A 20,774-nucleotide genomic window follows, 5' to 3' on the forward strand; every position below is an offset into this window, starting at 1 on the left:
TTTCCAAAATATTTTTTGTGATGGGACCAAACACCTGAAATCATTTTCATTTCCGAAGAATATTTTTAGTTTTACATCTTGAAGTCATTTTACATTGAAGCAAACGCACCCAAAGAAACAAAACGGCCATAAGTGTACTAAGAGAGAATTAGAGACAAGTTTTTTTTGGAAATGATATTAAAATATGTATAAAATAAGAGAAGTGTTGCGTCCACAACAGTTTCACAATATTTTTACAACAAATCACATGTATTAAGTTGTTATCAGTTCAAATTTGAATTCACAACTTAAATTACTTTTTTGTCCACATATAATAACCAATAACAACCTACCACTTAGGATTTGTTGTGAAAATGTTATAAAAATATTGTAGACATAGCATTTTTCATAATAAAATAAATAAATTATAACTAAGATATGTACAAAAATGATAATATTATATGTATAATAATTTAAATATTTATCAAATAAAATAACTTATATACATTCAGGACAGGTTGGGACAAGTTAAGGCAGGATGAGCAAAACTCGTTCCAACCTTTTTATCTCTTTAGGGTGGGGAAAATCCGTGCAGGGTAGAGGTGGGTCAAGCAGGGCAGGATATTTGTCATCCCTAATAATAAGAAGATAGTAAGGACTATGGACCATAAAGATTTGAAATTTGTTACCCACTCAAATAAGGCAATAGTGAGGAACTCTAGCACTTAAAGGAATATTCTTGATCATATGAGCTTTATAAGGGAGAAAGATATTATCCACCAAATTGGTCTGCATCTATGAGATTTTTTATTTTATTTTTATTTTTTATGATAGGACCATCTATGAGATTGTGTGTGCGTTTGGCATCTGTCTTTCCAAATATTTATTTTAGTTTCATCTTCAACTCTCCATTTCACTCCTAAATTAAGAACAGAACGAGCCTCCAAGATACTACACCAAGCATTGGAGGCTCTACCTGGAGTCATCACCTTCCAAAAAAAAAAAAAAAAGGAAGATAATATTTAGACTTTAGCAAACGAAAAGAAAGTGAGGATGTATTATTTAAGAGGGAAAATTGCATAAACACCCCCCCTAGGTTGCGGTTTTGTTCACATACATCTCTGTGTTATCAATTTAAAATTTTAAACCTTTCAAGTATTGTAATGGACAAAAGTGAACCGTCTGTTTCATTTTGTATATTTTGAATGACATAATTAATAATAAAAAATTCATTCTTACATAAATTTTTATCAAAAATATATATTTGGAATTATAATAAATTTTAAATATTCATTGTACATGGATCTCAATTAGTTTATCTAGTTAAATTTTTCATTCTCAACTAATATAAGACATTGTGTCAAGAGTCTTATAGCTAATTTGACTTTTTTGTTGTTTTCAACAAATATGTTGAGAGTTTAAATTTTATTCTCACTTCTTGTAACAATTTAAAAAAAGAAAAAGAAAAAAGGGAGGCATTATATTTTCATTATTGTTTTTATAAAATATTATTTATTTATTTATTTATTTGGTTCTTCTAGAATTAGAAACGCTGTTTCTTATAGCCCTTTTATTTATGTACCTCTAAACCTACCTTAGAAACGTCATTAAGAAACAACGTTTCTAGATAAATGAACAGGAACCCGGAACATCCTAACCTTTGATATTTGGACAAGATCCTAAACTCTCCTGTTCGCGGGCACACCTAAAAGCTTCTCTGTGTGTCCAACTCTCTCTCTGCTGTGTACTGACTACTGTGGTAAATAACCGAAGGCAAATCTTGTTGGTAAGGTAAAGCCTCGCAGAAACACAGTTCCTCTCACTCAAAAAAAAAAAAAAAGCTTTTATTGATTTTGGTTTCCCTTTATTCCTTCTGTCTCTTTCTGATTGAAACTTTTCTCCCACCGTTTCACATGTAATTGTATCTCTTTCGTTACCTGTTCCCATTATCAATACCCCCCCTCTGAACTCCCTCTGTCTCGCACTCACCCTCTTTTCCCTTTTCTCCATTTGCGCTTTTCTTATCAAGCTTTCAATTTTTCTTGTTCCTTTAGCTTCTTTTACCTTTAATTTCATCTGGGTATTTCTTATTCCTCGTGCTTTTGCAATAAAATCTCTAGGGTTTTGATGTTCACCTCTCTTGGCTACCTTGATTTTCAATCATTTTTCTTCAATTTCATCTGGGTGTCTCTTATTTTTTATTATTGTTGACTAAAACTTGTAGGATTTTGATTTTAACTTCGTCGGCAGCTTTGATAATTTCACATATTGTTCAATTCCCTTTGTTGGGTCACTCTTAAGATCTCAATTTTGGATCTTGGGTTGTGTTCCTTTCTCGTTGACTCACTCTTTTTCCACACTGAATTGCAATTCCATTAAAGCAATGTCAAGTGGCTATGCTATTGAGCTTTACTTCGATCCCGCCCTTGAAAACCAGGTCTTGAAGGCCTGGAATGTACTAGCTCGTCGCCAAATCAGCACCCAGCTCATCGAAATGGAATCACGCCCACATATCACACTCTTCTCAAGCCCCTCACTCGAACCCTCAAGGCTTGAGAACATTGTCAAGAGCTTTGCTTCAAAGCAGGAACCTTTGCCTCTATCTTTCTCCTCAATTGGGTGCCTCTCCAATGACAACAATGTGCTCTTTCTCACGCCGACACCTACATTGTCGCTCCTTCAGTTCCAGTCTCAATTGTGTGATGCAATGAAGAAGGAAGGGATTGATATTGGGGATGATTATCGCCAGGACTCGTGGATTCCTTACTGTGCAGTTGCTCAGGATGTGCCAAGGGCTCGGTTTTGCGAGGCATTATGTGTCTTGCGGGATTTGAAGTTGCCTGTTAATGGTTATGCTATGGATATCGGGTTGGTGGAATTTTCGCCTGTGCGCGAACTCTTCTCCTTTGTGTTTGGTAATTCAGTAGATGCATGAGGTTTTCAGAACCATTGTTATGTCTTAATCTGAAATTTAGCTTTTTTTTATTATCAATGTGGTGCCCTTGTTGTTAATGCAGATTGATAGAAATGGTACTGTTTAGAGCATAGTTACAGAATTTTCAGTTTATGTTTTTGTATGACTTTTTCCTTTTGCTTCTTTTATAATTAATAATTTATTTTGCTCAAATTGATAACATTGTTGGATAGTAGGCATTTCTTTGCGTTGCTCTGGATGTTCAGAGTATATAGCAGATGCGATGATATAATCTTAAAGATATTGCTAATGGTTCTCTGGGGATCAAAAAGTTTAATTTTGGTTTAAAATTTTGTATTGGGGGTCTTTCAGGACATGCTACCTTTTGATTGTATGTTAATTTTTTCATTTGCCACCACATTCCTATATATTTTTTTTGTTATGAACGTAATCTGATCTGATCATTTTTGGTTCAATAATTTGAGAATCTTACTTGCTGCAGCAGAGCTTAGCTTTGTGAATCTTATACCCATGTGGGTTGGCTTTGTGAATTCTGTTTCATCAGTCCTTTCTTTTCTTTTTGTCACCTTTAACTGTTTCTTTGTCCATCAGTTTACCAATTTGTTCTCTTATCTTCATCGTCTTAGCACTCAAGTACTTTACAATGCTTAATTATTGCTAGTGTTATTCTAATGAACTCTACCTCACCATGATTCTTAGATTTTTATCAGTTGTAGCCTCTTAATTTCAATATTGCAGCCCATGTTACAGAACTTTTGCGTCTCCACCTAAATAACCAAGTTCTCATATATGGTAAAAATACTACCTAGGTTGTTGACTGTTCCACATTTTGTGACTAGGCTCTTCCTCTTCTAGTATCATTCACCGAGGATAGCGGAATCTTTTGCTTTATTGTGTGTATCTCAGGTTTTATAATTTTGTGAAAACCTTTTTCTCTGTTTGTACCAAGTAGCAGATATGTCACATATGCTGGCATTGCTGTGACATTTTTCTGTATCACTGCTCAAATGAAGTTACATTTTGTATGCATATTTCTGCTCTGACTCAATTGAATATATTGAATAATGGATGCCACTTGTTGTTTTGTCAATCAACATTGAGGAACTGTATATAAGCAGTTAGTTCATCTATATACATTAAAGAAAAATATGGGTTTGTGGAGTTTCTTGTTCATGTGATAATGACATTCTAGCCATAATTTACATCTTTTTGGGATAATAAGAAACATGTACTTCTTCCATGAGTAAAAACTGGCTGAGTATTACTTTTTGTTACATATTAGAAGATACATATCAATATCTTAAAATTTTTTTAATCTACATAATGAATTTTCATTAAGTTTGGGTTTGAGGTGGGATGAAGGTGAGATAGCATAAAGAATAGAAACTGGTCCAACGATACTTTCTTGATTTTTTACCTTAGAGATCTGTTGTAGTTAATTTTAGATTCTGTGTGTTGTGGGGCTTTTTAATGCTCAAATCCTTCCACTGGCCTTTAGATCTCCATTCATCAACTATCAATTGTTACTTTAATGTATGAGGAGCTTAGCCAAGTTTAGGCTTGTTGCAGTTTGTGTACAAATTTAGTACCTAGTGAACGGGTGGTACATAAAAGTCAACTTTTGAACTGACAATTTGTTCAAGTTCCTCTCACTCAAAAAAAAAAAAAAAGCTTTTATTGATTTTGGTTTCCCTTTATTCCTTCTGTCTCTTTCTGATTGAAACTTTTCTCCCACCGTTTCACATGTAATTGTATCTCTTTCGTTACCTGTTCCCATTATCAATACCCCCCCTCTGAACTCCCTCTGTCTCGCACTCACCCTCTTTTCCCTTTTCTCCATTTGCGCTTTTCTTATCAAGCTTTCAATTTTTCTTGTTCCTTTAGCTTCTTTTACCTTTAATTTCATCTGGGTATTTCTTATTCCTCGTGCTTTTGCAATAAAATCTCTAGGGTTTTGATGTTCACCTCTCTTGGCTACCTTGATTTTCAATCATTTTTCTTCAATTTCATCTGGGTGTCTCTTATTTTTTATTATTGTTGACTAAAACTTGTAGGATTTTGATTTTAACTTCGTCGGCAGCTTTGATAATTTCACATATTGTTCAATTCCCTTTGTTGGGTCACTCTTAAGATCTCAATTTTGGATCTTGGGTTGTGTTCCTTTCTCGTTGACTCACTCTTTTTCCACACTGAATTGCAATTCCATTAAAGCAATGTCAAGTGGCTATGCTATTGAGCTTTACTTCGATCCCGCCCTTGAAAACCAGGTCTTGAAGGCCTGGAATGTACTAGCTCGTCGCCAAATCAGCACCCAGCTCATCGAAATGGAATCACGCCCACATATCACACTCTTCTCAAGCCCCTCACTCGAACCCTCAAGGCTTGAGAACATTGTCAAGAGCTTTGCTTCAAAGCAGGAACCTTTGCCTCTATCTTTCTCCTCAATTGGGTGCCTCTCCAATGACAACAATGTGCTCTTTCTCACGCCGACACCTACATTGTCGCTTCTTCAGTTCCAGTCTCAGTTGTGTGATGCAATGAAGAAGGAAGGGATTGATATTGGGGATGATTATCGCCAGGACTCGTGGATTCCTTACTGTGCAGTTGCTCAGGATGTGCCAAGGGCTCGGTTTTGCGAGGCATTATGTGTCTTGCGGGATTTGAAGTTGCCTGTTAATGGTTATGCTATGGATATCGGGTTGGTGGAATTTTCGCCTGTGCGCGAACTCTTCTCCTTTGTGTTTGGTAATTCAGTAGATGCATGAGGTTTTCAGAACCATTGTTATGTCTTAATCTGAAATTTAGCTTTTTTTTATTATCAATGTGGTGCCCTTGTTGTTAATGCAGATTGATAGAAATGGTACTGTTTAGAGCATAGTTACAGAATTTTCAGTTTATGTTTTTGTATGACTTTTTCCTTTTGCTTCTTTTATAATTAATAATTTATTTTGCTCAAATTGATAACATTGTTGGATAGTAGGCATTTCTTTGCGTTGCTCTGGATGTTCAGAGTATATAGCAGATGCGATGATATAATCTTAAAGATATTGCTAATGGTTCTCTGGGGATCAAAAAGTTTAATTTTGGTTTAAAATTTTGTATTGGGGGTCTTTCAGGACATGCTACCTTTTGATTGTATGTTAATTTTTTCATTTGCCACCACATTCCTATATATTTTTTTTGTTATGAACGTAATCTGATCTGATCATTTTTGGTTCAATAATTTGAGAATCTTACTTGCTGCAGCAGAGCTTAGCTTTGTGAATCTTATACCCATGTGGGTTGGCTTTGTGAATTCTGTTTCATCAGTCCTTTCTTTTCTTTTTGTCACCTTTAACTGTTTCTTTGTCCATCAGTTTACCAATTTGTTCTCTTATCTTCATCGTCTTAGCACTCAAGTACTTTACAATGCTTAATTATTGCTAGTGTTATTCTAATGAACTCTACCTCACCATGATTCTTAGATTTTTATCAGTTGTAGCCTCTTAATTTCAATATTGCAGCCCATGTTACAGAACTTTTGCGTCTCCACCTAAATAACCAAGTTCTCATATATGGTAAAAATACTACCTAGGTTGTTGACTGTTCCACATTTTGTGACTGGGCTCTTCCTCTTCTAGTATCATTCACTGAGGATAGCGGAATCTTTTGCTTTATTGTGTGTATCTCAGGTTTTATAATTTTGTGAAAACCTTTTTCTCTGTTTGTACCAAGTAGCAGATATGTCACATATGCTGGCATTGCTGTGACATTTTTCTGTATCACTGCTCAAATGAAGTTACATTTTGTATGCATATTTCTGCTCTGACTCAATTGAATATATTGAATAATGGATGCCACTTGTTGTTTTGTCAATCAACATTGAGGAACTGTATATAAGCAGTTAGTTCATCTATATACATTAAAGAAAAATATGGGTTTGTGGAGTTTCTTGTTCATGTGATAATGACATTCTAGCCATAATTTACATCTTTTTGGGATAATAAGAAACATGTACTTCTTCCATGAGTAAAAACTGGCTGAGTATTACTTTTTGTTACATATTAGAAGATACATATCAATATCTTAAAATTTTTTTAATCTACATAATGAATTTTCATTAAGTTTGGGTTTGAGGTGGGATGAAGGTGAGATAGCATAAAGAATAGAAACTGGTCCAACGATACTTTCTTGATTTTTTACCTTAGAGATCTGTTGTAGTTAATTTTAGATTCTGTGTGTTGTGGGGCTTTTTAATGCTCAAATCCTTCCACTGGCCTTTAGATCTCCATTCATCAACTATCAATTGTTACTTTAATGTATGAGGAGCTTAGCCAAGTTTAGGCTTGTTGCAGTTTGTGTACAAATTTAGTACCTAGTGAACGGGTGGTACATAAAAGTCAACTTTTGAACTGACAATTTGTTCTATCTCTCTAGATTTATAGTGTGGCATTGATGTCTTTTTATATTGCAGTGGAGTCCTCTTTTCTACCTTTCTTGTTCAACTCTATCTAGGGTGAAAAACATTATCTGGCTTGGCTTCATCTGTCCTTTATTTTCATTTCAGGGTTTATATTTATATTTGGACGATTATATGATTCATACACCTGGCTGGTCCATTACATCACTATCAATTTCCTGGCATCCAGCTAGAAACCCTATTTGTCTTGTCCAGTATTATATGATCTGGCTGCCTGAATTACAAGAGCAGGCTAACCTATGGTGACTATATTATAGAAGTTCCTTTTCTACATAGAAAAAACCGGGACTTCTGTTAGAGCTGAAATTAGTTTTTCCACTTGCAGTGGTGCATCTCCCCATCAGTTTTTGGCAGCCACAATGAGGATTAGCCTTATTTATGCAAAGAAATGGCCTTTTAGGATGTTAATGCAGGATGAGTTAATTAACATGTGTACTGCTAGATTACATACAATTAATTGAAATAAGTCATTTTTTTCATATTTATTTATCTATTTGTTTTTAACTTTAAAGAGTAGAAGAGCCTCATGTTTGATTCTTCTTCTCATCAATTGCGCTATATTGCCTTTTGCTTTGCACCCTCAATGTTTCTACTTTTCAGGTACTAATCCTTGTTGATATCATGTCCTATCGTTTGTCCCATTCTAGAAAGTTTGTTGGGTGGAGCCTGTTCTTCAATGACACTAACCCCCTATATGTCATTTTTGTCTTGCTTCTTGATTAAGTAATGCCAACAATGATGATGGACTCTGAGTTGCCTATTGTTTGCCTCATTTGTTTATATCTTTTTCGAAGTACTAGGAGTCTAAGAATTGGTTAAGAAGTTCATTTATGAAAAATGATTTTCTTCCTTTGGGCACTTATTACAAATTTGAAGTGTTTTATCTGTTTCCCATTTTGTCTTGTCTGAATTAAGAACGAAAAATGAGATAAAACCAGGCCCTACTCTTTTTTTTGGGGGGCTGAATAAGAGAATTTTTATTGAAGAAAGAAAGGGGAAGACGTACCTTCCCCATCTACCTTAGGCTTGCAAAAGAAATAATAAGAGAGAAGATGAAAATGGTTTCCCTCAGTTTAAAAAAGTCACATCCAGATAGGCAGTGGAAAGCTTTGTTATTTGAGGTGGTATTTTATGTCATGGATGCATGGAACTTGATTGTTAGTTGTTACATGTAGGTGGGATATAATCCAACTTCTTGTATGTGGGCACATACAAATACAAGGTGATTGTTACTGTATATCTTATATGAGGTGTTTGTTTTCTTTTCTTTAGCCTACCAAAAAAATCTGGATATATTTACATGAGAAGGGTAGCCAATGTATGACACGGCATGGTTTTTTACCGTTTGTGTTCAATGTAAAAGGAGTTTTGTTAGAACGGGTTGACCCACTTTGACATAATAAGGGTATGTTTGGTAGGTTGTAATAAACATTGTAATGTAAAAGTTATTTTTATCGTTTAATTATTCAGTAGTTTGGTTATGTTTTTATTACAGGGAATACTCATTCCTTATGAATAGCTATTATTTAAAATAAGTAATAACTATTCTTTAAAATGGATGTAATAGTTATTCCTTAGGGTACGTTTGGTACACTGAATGTTTTGGTACACTGAATGTAGATTACATTAGGAATAGTAATCTTTATTACTAGGAATAGAAGACATTATAATGTAATAATTATTACTATTTATAAGTTTGGTTGTTACACACGGAAAACTTGTAAAAGAAGATGTATACGGAAATTTTACATTTTTTGAAAATATTTTAATTTTAAAACCTATTATATACACTAAAGAATAGCTATTACATCCATTTTAAAGAGGAATAGCTATTCTTCAATTTAAAGAATAGTTATTCCAATGTAATAATTAATCCATGTAGTAAAGATGCAACCAAATGACCGAATTGATATTACTCATGAATAGCTATTCCATTACAGGAGCTATTACAGCATACCAAACGTACCCTTAGTAAATACTCATTCCTTATGAATAGCTATTATTTAAAATGAGTAATAATTATTCTCTAAAATGAATGTAATAGTTATTCCTTAGTAAGTGTATTAATTTCTACAATTAATATATTTCTAAATAAACAAACTTTTGATATGCACATAACAATTATGAAAATAAAAAATCATAAAAAAAAAAAAAACTAATCTCTCTTTTAATTTTTTGTTTTTTAGAAATATAATTATATAAGTAAGATATTTCCTAAAATATATCTTAAGTTTTATTTTAAATGCTTTCGTTTCATTATCTTTAGGGTTTTATTATTGTGTTGTCATCAAAAAAAAAAAAATAGTAATAAGTATTATATTACAGCATTTTGTATTCTTTATAATATCTATTTCTATTCTTATGTAATTACTATTACAGTTTACTAAACGTATTTTAAGTAAATGAGTTAATTTTGTTCTAACCTGCCTAACTTGCAATCATTTTTTTTTATTTAATAATTTTGTTATTGGGATAAACTTGCAATCATTTTGAAATGGTATTTTTATTATTTGTATCAAGAGGGTTGACTTATTTTTGCCAAACTCGTTTATTCAAATAAATAAATGTATATTTTAGCCAACATAAATTTGAATTGTAAATATGGAATTGAATAACTGAAATAATTTTAATGGTTATATTATTAAATCCTTCATTTTATATTTCTTAGGGTTGCGTAATTCTATATTTTGATGGAACTTCATTGAATTGAAATAAGAATTTTTAGATAATGTGCTTTTAGTACTTTAATAATATTATTCTGAAATAGAATTTATATGAAATTTATTGGTTTTAATTACTATAATCCATCTGCTGGCAAAATATACAAATATATTAATAATTTTGGGTCATATTTTTTAAACAGATTCAAATGGGTAAGTTGTAAATGGGCCAAGCCTATTATAAATAGCTCAAGCTTGGTTTAGGAAAAAATTTATTCATATTTATATATATAAAATAGGAATGGGGAAGAAAGAAATGGGAAGACAAGACTTATAACACTAGAATTTATATAATAACTTAATATTTGTAAATTCTAGCGAAACTTATAAACCGAAGACTTACTCATTAACTGACCGATGTGATACTTTAGATCACTTATTTATTTATTTATTATTATTATTTATATATATATATATATATATATATATTTTTTGGAGACAATATAGATAGAAGACATAGGAGATGGGGAATGAGAGAGTGAGAAAACAACACTTACAAAAGGGCTTAACTTTTGTAAGTACTAAGGAGGCTTATAAATCGAAGACTCACTCACTACGTAAGTATCAATTTGATTGATTTTTAGGAAAACTTCTAAACAGACATTTTTCCTGACTATTTGTCTCAATAGCATGCTTATATATTTCAAGCTCAAACAACTATGTGCCTGTATGACAATAATGAAGACCTTATTGTAAGGAAGAATATGTTCTATATTACTGCTATAATGTTCCTAACTAGTTAGCCGCAACCTTTTATCAAGAACTCAGCCCTGCTTGGTCTCTAAGAACTGCCATAAAAATTTCACTCCATGTATCAATCGGGCCTGGCATGCACCAATGAACACAATCCTTGGCACCTCCTTGCCATTTTTCGCCATAATGCTCTCCAGGGTGCCCATCAGGTCTCATCAGCATGGCCCTTGTAACATCTAAAACGCCAAATCTCTTCCCTTGGTTTTTCCCTACTTTTCTTGCTCTTTCAACCTCTTCTATCTGAGCATTCCTCACTTTCCATTCGGAACTCGCAATGTCTATCTCATGAGTCTCATTGAAAGGTCCTGTTCTGTTGCAGTAGCCTCCGGTATTCCATGCCCCATGCTCAAAGTGGGCTGGTGCAAATGTCCTTAACAAAGTTACTAGGCCACTGCAATTCTTGCAGTCATTGATGTAGTTAAACGTAGCTCGAAACGACATTTGAACAGCAAACTCAACGTGGTGACCAGTAACATTTACCTGGAAGGTGTTTAGCCCATCCATCATCAACCTTGTCAAGTTGCAAGTCATAAATACCGGAAGCTGTACCGTTATTGATCATTCTTTCCTCACCTGCTATGAGGAATTTAGTCCACAGCACCTTAAGGGTGAAGTCACTACGAGGAAAGTACCATGTCCGGAATCTATCTTCTGAATCCTTGTAAATGTCTTCTGGAATTTCCTCCTACAATATTAGTAAAATTACAAGCTTCAATGCAATGGCTGTTTTCACACACAGACTAATGAATATTTGCAATAAAATTCCTCATTCAAAACGTTGTGTTTGGGTTTGATTGGTGACCACGAAAGATAGCATGGCCCATTAGTATTGAAAACACACCGATCTATTTCTTCAATATCTTTCTTATTGGATATGAATTTTGAAAATCTAATTATTGGATTCATATTCATATTATATTTTTTATGCTTGCAAAATTTAAAAAAAAAAAAAAAAAATCAATATGTCAAGAATGTAGTAAGAAATTATGAAGGAAAAATAAGTTTATTAATCAAATAGTAAATAACATTCGATTTGAATGAAATTTGACATGCATGTTAAGAATGTAAATAACATATAATCTAACAGTTATATTTTCAAAATTCACAATCAATTAAAAGATATAGAACAAGTTTATAGGGTCTTGAAACCCTATAAACTTATCATATATCTTTTAATTGAAACAAGTATATAGGGTTTCAAGACCCTATAAACTTGTCTTATATCTTTTAATTGAATATGAATTTTGAGATTCTCAAATTAAAAAAAAAAAAAGAATTTTGAAAATATAACTGTTGGATTCCAATCTTATTGACTTTGCCAAATTGTTGATTCAAATCCTACCACAAAACAAAACAAAAAAAACACACTCTAATTAGCTCATACAAACATTATTGCTTTCTTGTGTGGGTTTGTTTCTTTAAAAAAAAAAAAAATACTAAAACGTATTACTTAGGGGGAGAAGAATCTACAAAGATTTGCACCTAAAATTTAGTACTTTTTAGGGGGAAAAATAAATTAGATTTGCAAACTGACCTGTGACAATAGGCACAGAAGGGATTCCATATGGTTCCTAGCAACAGAGTCACCAATAAATGCCACTGTCTTTCCTTGCACAATTTGCAGAAATGACTTGGCATCAAACCGTGGCAGTTCACATTGGTCAGGTTTCCATCTCCAATTGAGAAAATCCTTGTCCATCCTCCCTTGCTTGAAACAATTATTTAAAAATCTAATTATTAGATTTATATTTATAATATATTTTTTATGCTTGCAAAATTTAAAAAAAAAAAAAATCAATATGTCAAGAATGTAGTAAGAAATTATGAAGAAAAAATAAGTTTATTAATCAAATAGTAAATAACATTCGATTTGAATAAAATTTGACATGTATGTTAAGAATGTAAATAACATGTAATTTACGGTTATATTTTCAAAATTCACATTCAATTAAAAGATATAGAACAAGTTTATAGGGTCTTGAAACCCTATAAACTTGTCATATATCTTTTAATTGAAACAAGTATATAGGGTTTCAAGACCCTATAAACTTATCTTATATCTTTTAATTGAATATGAATTTTGAGATTCTCAAAAAAATATATATATATATACGAATTTTGAAAATATAATTGTTGGATTCCAATCTGATTGACTTTGCCAAATTGTTGATTCAAATCCTACCACAAAACAAAACAAAAAAAAACACACTCTAATTAGCTCATACAAACATTATTGCTTTCTTGTGTGGGTTTGTTTCTTAAAAAAAAAAAAATACTAAAACATATTACTTAAATTTTATATCAAAGAGAAGAATCTACAAAGATTTGCACCTAAAATTTAGTACTTTTTAGGGGGAAAAATAAATTAGATTTGCAAGCTGACCTGTGACAATAGGCACAGAAGGGATTCCATATGGTTCCTAGCAACAGAGTCACCAATAAATGCCACTGTCTTTCCTTGCACAATTTGCAGAAATGACTTGGCATCAAACCGTGGCAGTTCACATTGGTCAGGTTTCCATCTCCAATTGAGAAAATCCTTGTCCATCCTCCCTTGCTTGAAACAATTCTTTGAATTAGGGATTGTTGCACAGCTTGAATTGGTATAGAAGTGTGACCCTCTTGGTTCTCGAATCCAATGACCTTTAGACAAGTCACACTTCTCTTTTTCTACAAAACCAGTAACATATTTTTAACCCAAAAACAAGACTCACCTAAAAAAAAAAAAAAAAGAGAGAGAGAAAAATTCAGGATTATGTAAGTTAAAAAAAAAAAAAAAAAATTACTTTGAAAGTTACTCTTATGGGGTTTGTCTTGATCAAGTTGTTTTTGAACAGAATCATGGCCTTGCATGGGTGATGATGTTTCTTTTTGTTGAAGGATAGGATCAAGGCCGTTTTTGGATATGACAATTAAGGGTTTTGGAGAATAGAGGAGGAAGATGCTGAAAATGGTGGCTATGAACAAAGAGGATAACATGAAATGTACGGGTCTTCCCATGTTGATGCAGCTCTCCACTTTGCCCAAGTGATTTTTCTCTTTGAAAACAGTACTAGAAGACTTCATATTCATTCCTGTACAAGTCAGGGAGGAAATGAGAGAGAGACAGAGAGAAGGGTTTTATAGTGAAAGAATTTCCTAATAAAACTGAAATATTATCAGGCTTTGCCTCATCCATCCTCTATTTCCATTTCAGGGTTTACATTAACCAGCTATAAACCCTGGCCTGTTTGTCTTGTCCAGTATTATATGATCTGCCTGCTTGCATAAAGAGAGCAGGCTAACCTATGGTGACTATATGATAGAAGTTCCTTTTCTACGTATAAAAAATTGGGACTTCTGTTAGTTCGCGAGGGGATGAAACAAGTTTTTTTTTTTTTTTTTAACTGTAATAAACACTGTAATGTAATAGTTATTTTTATAGTTTAACTATTTGGTAGTTTGGTTATATTTTTATTATAGGGAATAGTCATTTCTTATAAATAGTTACTCTTTAAAATGATAAATATCTATTCATATCTATAGGGGTTGTAATAGCTATTCCTTATTAGGTGTATTAATTTTTAAAATTAATATATTTCTAAATAAATAAACTTTCCATATGCACGTAACAATTATGAAAATAAAAAGTTGTAAAAAAACAACTAATCTCTCTTTTAAATTTAAAAATATTATTTTTTAGGAAATATAATTATATGAGTAAGATATTTTCTAAAATATATCTTAAGTTTGATTTAAAATGTTTTCATTCAATTGTCTTAAAGATTCTATTATTGTATTGTCACCAAACAAATGGATAGCAATAAGTATTACATTACATCATCTTATATTCCTTGTAATACCTATTCCTATTCCGATGTAATTACTATTACAGTCTACTAAGTGTGTCCTAAGGGCACGTTTGGTAGACAGTAATAAATACTGTAATGTAATAGATATTCCTATGGTATAATTATTCGGTTGTTTGTTATATTTTTATTATAATAAATGGCTATTCTTTAAAATGAGGAATAACTATTCCTTATCAAAAGTACTTAATATCTATTCCTTCACCTTATGTAATAACTTTAAAAAAAAAAAAAAATCCTAAAAAGTCATTAGTTGCCACATCTTCAAAATGAAAGAAAATAAATTTTCCTTATTGTTAATTATTAGCTCTATTTTGAACACCCTAAAATAAGTGTATTTTAGGAAATTTGACTTAAAAATGATTTAATTACACATTCTTTCTATACTATACTAAATTGTGGACGCATATTCAGAATTTTGTTCCTAAATGGTCACCAAACTAATGAATAATAATACTTATTATGTTCCAACTTAATGTATTCTTTGTAATACTTATTTCTATTCTCATGTAATAATCATTACAGTATACCAAACGTGCCCTAAGTAACGCCAACAATGATGATGGATTCTAAGTTGCCTATTGTTTGGCTTATTTGTTTTTACCTTTTTTGAGTACTAAGAATTTATTAAGTTGTTTAGCAAAAAAAAAAAAAAAAAAAATTATTAATTTCATCTATTAAAATAACTAGATGATGTCCCGTGCAATGCACAGAGTATTTTACAATTTAATTTGAAATCATTTTTATGTATATTAAGACCTACATATAATAGTTAATTTGTTGTATGATATTTATGTTTGCCCCACAATATTGTTGAATACTTTGAAACTTGATTTTCTTAATTCATATTTTATTAAAAAATATTGTACAACACTACAAGACTATAACATATTGTAATATTTACCATTAAAAATAGATTTAATTTTTTAAAACTAATTAAATGATTTTGAAATATATATATAAATAAGAATTTAAAGCATAAGATACTTGTACATCCTAAAATTACATAAATTTAAGCAATCTTCCAAACATTTCCTCAACCGCTCTATTCTCACAACCAAATATGAGGACCTCAATCCCAAACACTCAATTCATTATCTCAATGAAATTAAGGAAATTATTTGTAAGAATTAACATAAAGGGAACGTGATTAAATAAAAAAAAATTGGCTAAACACACATCCATTTATCATTGATTTTTATTTTTATTACAATGGCTTATACTGCACAAAATAGCAGTAAAAAAACTTACAAAGAAACCTACGAATTATGAGTTCTAACACAAAATAAATAAATAAATATATATATATATATGTGTGTGGGGGGGGTAAAAACCCAAAGCTACTTAATGGGCCTGGGGCACCATGTTGAGGAGTATTATATTTCCGAAGAGCAATAATTGGTTGGGACAGCCCATCTGAAGGCAGGAAGCCCAGAAGTAGAGGGGGAGTACCGTCCGAAGAGGTCAATACTGGCCCGAAGATGTCTTACTCCTCGGTCACAAATAGCCTTGACCAATCAGACGTATGGAAGGTTCGAATGATCTTCCTAGCAATCCCAATGATAATGATAAGTTCTGGGTAGGTCTAGAGTTGATCAGAACAAAGAAATATCTAAAGGAAAAGCTGCTACCACTGTATTTAATGCACTGCAACAGCTTTTCTGGCCGCAATTATGTGGAGAAGACCCCTGAACAGTGTAACCTCAACTACCGCCACTCACAAAGAACTAAAGTAGACACACGACGTGATATGTACTCAAGTAGATACATAAATGAAAGAACAGGTGGACGATGGAGATGATGGGAAAGGGTGCTATATAAAGAAGAAGGGTCCCTGATAAGGGAAAATAATGAGAGGAGAAAGAAGAAAGAAAAGTTTTACTGTAGCTCTGAATGTTGTAATTACTGTTCACTCAATAAAACATCTCTTCGGACATTCATTCATGGAGTTGTTCAAGCATTATTTCATGTTATCACCACCTCAAGTACCCTAGCCAACCATTGTTTAATTCATAACCAGCCCAGCTCTTTCGCCCACTCTCTGCAAATTCATTGTCCTGAATTCGTTGGGCCTTTAACCCATACCTTTTGGGCTTGGGCTACAAAAACAGACCCTACAATATATATAAAAACTAACTTCATAAATAACTAATTAGAATGTTTCCCTTTTAAAAAAAAAAATTATAAAACAAAATACATTTATGACATTCCCAAACCAAGATCCTAAACATCTAAAGACTCAAAGTGAATTAGAACCTTCACAAAATCCACAACATTCGACTTCAACATCAAAACCATAAATTATCGTCATTGAATAAAAAATGCAAGTCCCCTTCCTTGGTCATAGTCTACTCATATGGGTTATGATCAAATGGTACCACAATGTTGAGTTATGTAAGTGTCATTGAAAGGTTGAAGGTAATTGACATCGTTTTTTTTTTTTTTTTTTTTTTTTTTTNACATCCATTTGGTTCAATGTTTCAAGACTATTTTTTGTTAAATTTTTTATTCAATGTTTTAAGACTACTATTTATTTAATTTGGTTCAATGTTTCAAAATTTATTCTCTCCCACACACAAAAAACTTTTTGCATTTCCATCTATCATTTTCACTTTTACTCTTTTATATACACATGCCTATAGCCCTTCATGACATTCCATCTTAAATACCAAAAAAAAAAAAAAAACAAAACGATGTCAATTACCTTCAACCTTTCAATGACACCTACATAACTCAACATTGTGGTACCATTTGATCCTAACCCATATGAGTAGACTATGACCAAGGAAGGGGACTTGCTTTTTTTATTCAATGACGGTAACTTATGGTTTTGATGTTGAAGTCGAACGTTGTGAATTTTATGAAGGTTCTAATTCACTTTGAGTCTTTAGATGTTTAGAATTTTGGTTTGGGAATGTCATAAATGTATTTTGTTTTAGAATTTAAAAAAGAAAAAAAGAAAAAAGTGAAACATTCTAATTAGTTATTCATGAAGTTAGTTTTTTTTTTATATTTATTTTGTGTCAGAACTCATAATTCGTAGGTTTCTTTGTAAGTTTTTTTACTGCTATTTTGTGCAATATAAGCCATAGTAATAAAAATAAAAATCAATGATAAATGGATGTGTTTTTAGCCAATTTTTCTTTATTTAATCACGTTCCCTTTATGTTAATTCTTACAAATAATTTCCTTAATTTCATTGAGATAATGAATTGAGTGTTTGGGATTGAGGTCCCCATATTTGGTTGTGAGAATAGAGTGGTTGAGGAAATGTTTGGAAGATTGCTTAAATTTATGTAATTTTAGGATGTGCAAGTATTTTATGCTTTAAATTCTTATTTATATATTTCAAAATCATTTATTCAAAACACCTATACCAGTCTATCTTTTTAACACATTTATTTAATAAAATATTCATTCTTTTACCATTTTTTATTATTTTCTCACTCATGGCCTCTCTCTCTCTCAGACCCAACCACCATCATCATCACCCAGCCACCATCAAGCCGAAACCCACTCAATTCAAACAACACAACTTAAGTCATCTCATCTAAACCCAATTAGGTTTGCACAACACAACCCATTTTATTTTAGTTTCTATTTCTTTACCCAGACCTGTTTACTTGCTTTGTTTTTTTTTTTTTTTTTTTTTTTTTTGTTTCTCATTCTCATGGTTTTTGATTTTTTACAAGAGAGACCAATTGCTTCAATATGGGTATTCAGACCCATTCAACCCAGAACCCACTCAATTTGAACACCCAGCTACCATCATCACCCACCCTGATCGGTGAACAGACCCATTCAAGACCCATTGAAGTTGTTGAGATCCAAAACCCCATCGCCTCGTCGCTTCAGGGCCATGGAGACGTGGGTTTCGACAAAATCAGTGGTGCCAATGACGAGGATAGTGAGGCTAGAGTCGGTGAGGCCGGTGATGAGGACGGCGAGGGTTGGAGCCAAAAGGAGAAGAGGGAAGGAAAAAGAAGCAGAGACAAGAGAGAGAAAAAATGAGAAAAACAGAGAGCAACTAGAGACAAAAGAGAGAAAAAATTAATAAAATAATAAATGAACAAGCTACAATAACCGTGCATATATGCATAATTACTGTAGCAATTGTGCATGAATGCATAATTTTACACCCATTGACATGGGTGTTTTTTTGGTCAAAATGTGTAAAATGGGTACCTTTTTCTATTTTAGAAAACTTTACACATGCTGATGTGGTTGCTCTAAAAGTATTTTAATTCTTATCATAGAATGCGCCACATAGTAAAACCTCATGCTCTCCCACATGAGGTCTCTGCTTTTATATGTATATATATATATATATATATATATTAATATTGATGATTGATATTCTTCCTTTGGGCACATATTACAAACTTGAAGTGTCCTTTTTTCTATTTGTTTCCTATTTTGTCTTGGCTGAATAAAGAATGAAAAATGAGATAAAATCAGGTCGTACTCTTTTTTTGGGTCTGAATATGAGATCTTTTTATTGAAGAGAGAAAGGGGATGAACCCTTCCCCATCTACCATATAGGCTTGCAAAAGAAATAATAAGAGAAGATGTAAATGGTTCCCTCAGTTTAGAAAATGTCACATCCAGATAGGCAGTGGAAAGCTTTGTTATTTGAAGTGGTACTTTATGTCATTACTAATTATTAGCTTAAATTTGTCACATCCAGATAGGCAGTGGAAAGCTTTGTTATTTGAAGTGGTACTTTATGTCATTACTAATTATTAGCTTAAATTTATGAGGGGATAAAAATTTTTAGTTGAGATGTTTACTTTGTGTGCATTTGAGATTAGATTTTAGTTTTTTTTTTCCCCTTATTGTTTGTGGGTCCAATATGGGTCCCCAATAAAAGTGTTTTTTATTGGTTGTTTTGGTAGCTTATTTTATGCAGGTCCACTATAATGTTTTTGGTCAAAAATTCAATCCAATTAACTAAATATGGTTTTTTTTCAAAATTTCAAGTACTTTTTGCCTATTACAGTTTTTTTTTTTTTTTAAACTTTTCAGTAGAAAGCTAATTTAACTCTTCTCAAATAAATATTATACATTGTAAAACAATAAGTTAATCAACTACTTGTGAACAAGTTCGAGCTTGTTCAACAATGAAATAAATCAAATTTGAACATATAATCTAGTTAATTTGTTAATAAATTCGAGTTAAATTTGTATTCGAAATAAAATTATATGAAAGTCCCCGATCTTTTAAAACTAAACTTGGTTAGACTTATTTACAACCTTAGAAATGGGCGGTATATGTCTTAACTTAACACCACCTATTTGTTAAGCAGTGTCATGTGGATCTTGCTAAGGTTGAGGGTTTGAATTGATTCATATGTTCAAATTTCCTTATCTGGACGCTAGGAAAGACCAATACCTCTATTGTTTAGTCCAAAGAGGATGGGCTAACTTCGTCAGGTTTGTATATCAATTTTGAATGCCCATTTTTGGAAACGACCCAACAACTTCAGTGGGCTTGGTTCTTGTGTGTAAACTTGAAGAAAATTGACATTTTAGAAACGACCTACCTGTAATTGTTTTTGTTTGCTTTGGGATTTGCAATAGCTAAATTGCCCACATAAACTATCGGGTTGACTGTCGAAAGCCAAGGGTTGTCACGTTGTGCCAACATGGTAATGTTCATGTTAATCCTGTTACTAACTATAGTTCTCATCTACAATGTGAACCTCTTATTTTAAAGCTTCCGTATAGAAAATTCCATTTTATAATACTAGGGAAAAGTCAATCTAGTAAAACACACTAATTTGCTTTGTCATTCACTATGCAACTGTCTTATAAACTGATTCATAACGAATAACCTTTTTTTATTTTTGATTGGAAAGTCTGCTTTCATTCAACTGAAAATGAAAGACAACAAGGTCCAAAAATCTGGTACAGCGCTGATACACGGTCCGAATACAAAGCTGATACACTAAGCATTAAGTCTTGTCAAGTTGGATAAGGTGTAGCACCATAGGGGGTGGAACTCCTTTCCAGACCTGATTAGTACCATTGCATATAGCAAACTGTGCTAGCTCATGAGCAACCCTGTTGCAGTGCCTTTT

At 32.3% G+C, this 20,774-nt stretch overlaps 3 protein-coding genes across 3 annotated transcripts; 2 read left to right on the top strand and 1 right to left on the bottom strand.

Moving 5' to 3' along the window:
- Positions 1-1,678: 1,678 nt before the first annotated feature.
- LOC111989241 (uncharacterized) lies at positions 1,679-3,106 on the top strand. Its single transcript, XM_024021027.2, has one exon. It carries the CDS (start codon positions 2,363-2,365, stop codon positions 2,912-2,914), a length of 552 nt encoding a protein of 183 aa, XP_023876795.1. The 5' UTR covers positions 1,679-2,362; the 3' UTR covers positions 2,915-3,106.
- Positions 3,107-4,562: 1,456 nt separating this feature from the next.
- LOC136062807 (uncharacterized) lies at positions 4,563-5,871 on the top strand. The gene has a single exon (XM_065762374.1). It carries the CDS (start codon positions 5,128-5,130, stop codon positions 5,677-5,679), a length of 552 nt encoding a protein of 183 aa, XP_065618446.1. The 5' UTR covers positions 4,563-5,127; the 3' UTR covers positions 5,680-5,871.
- A 4,978-nt stretch (positions 5,872-10,849) lies between these two features.
- On the bottom strand, positions 10,850-13,918 carry LOC111989213 (xyloglucan O-acetyltransferase 4). The gene is given in 4 exon segments (XM_024021003.2): positions 10,850-11,324; positions 11,326-11,531; positions 13,230-13,516; positions 13,633-13,918. Coding segments are annotated over 4 exon segments (1,254 nt in total).
- Positions 13,919-20,774: the final 6,856 nt, after the last annotated feature.

The sequence above is a fragment of the Quercus suber genome, unplaced genomic scaffold (genome assembly GCF_002906115.3).
Source record: "Quercus suber isolate HL8 unplaced genomic scaffold, Cork oak 2.0 scaffold_455, whole genome shotgun sequence".
Classification (NCBI taxonomy): Eukaryota; Viridiplantae; Streptophyta; class Magnoliopsida; order Fagales; family Fagaceae; genus Quercus; species Quercus suber.

What these genes read in the sequence shown, in the direction of transcription:
- LOC111989241 (XM_024021027.2), top strand. Translation starts at nt 2,363, where the DNA reads ATGTCAAGTGGCTATGCTATTGAGCTTTACTTCGATCCCGCCCTTGAA.
- LOC136062807 (XM_065762374.1), top strand. Translation starts at nt 5,128, where the DNA reads ATGTCAAGTGGCTATGCTATTGAGCTTTACTTCGATCCCGCCCTTGAA.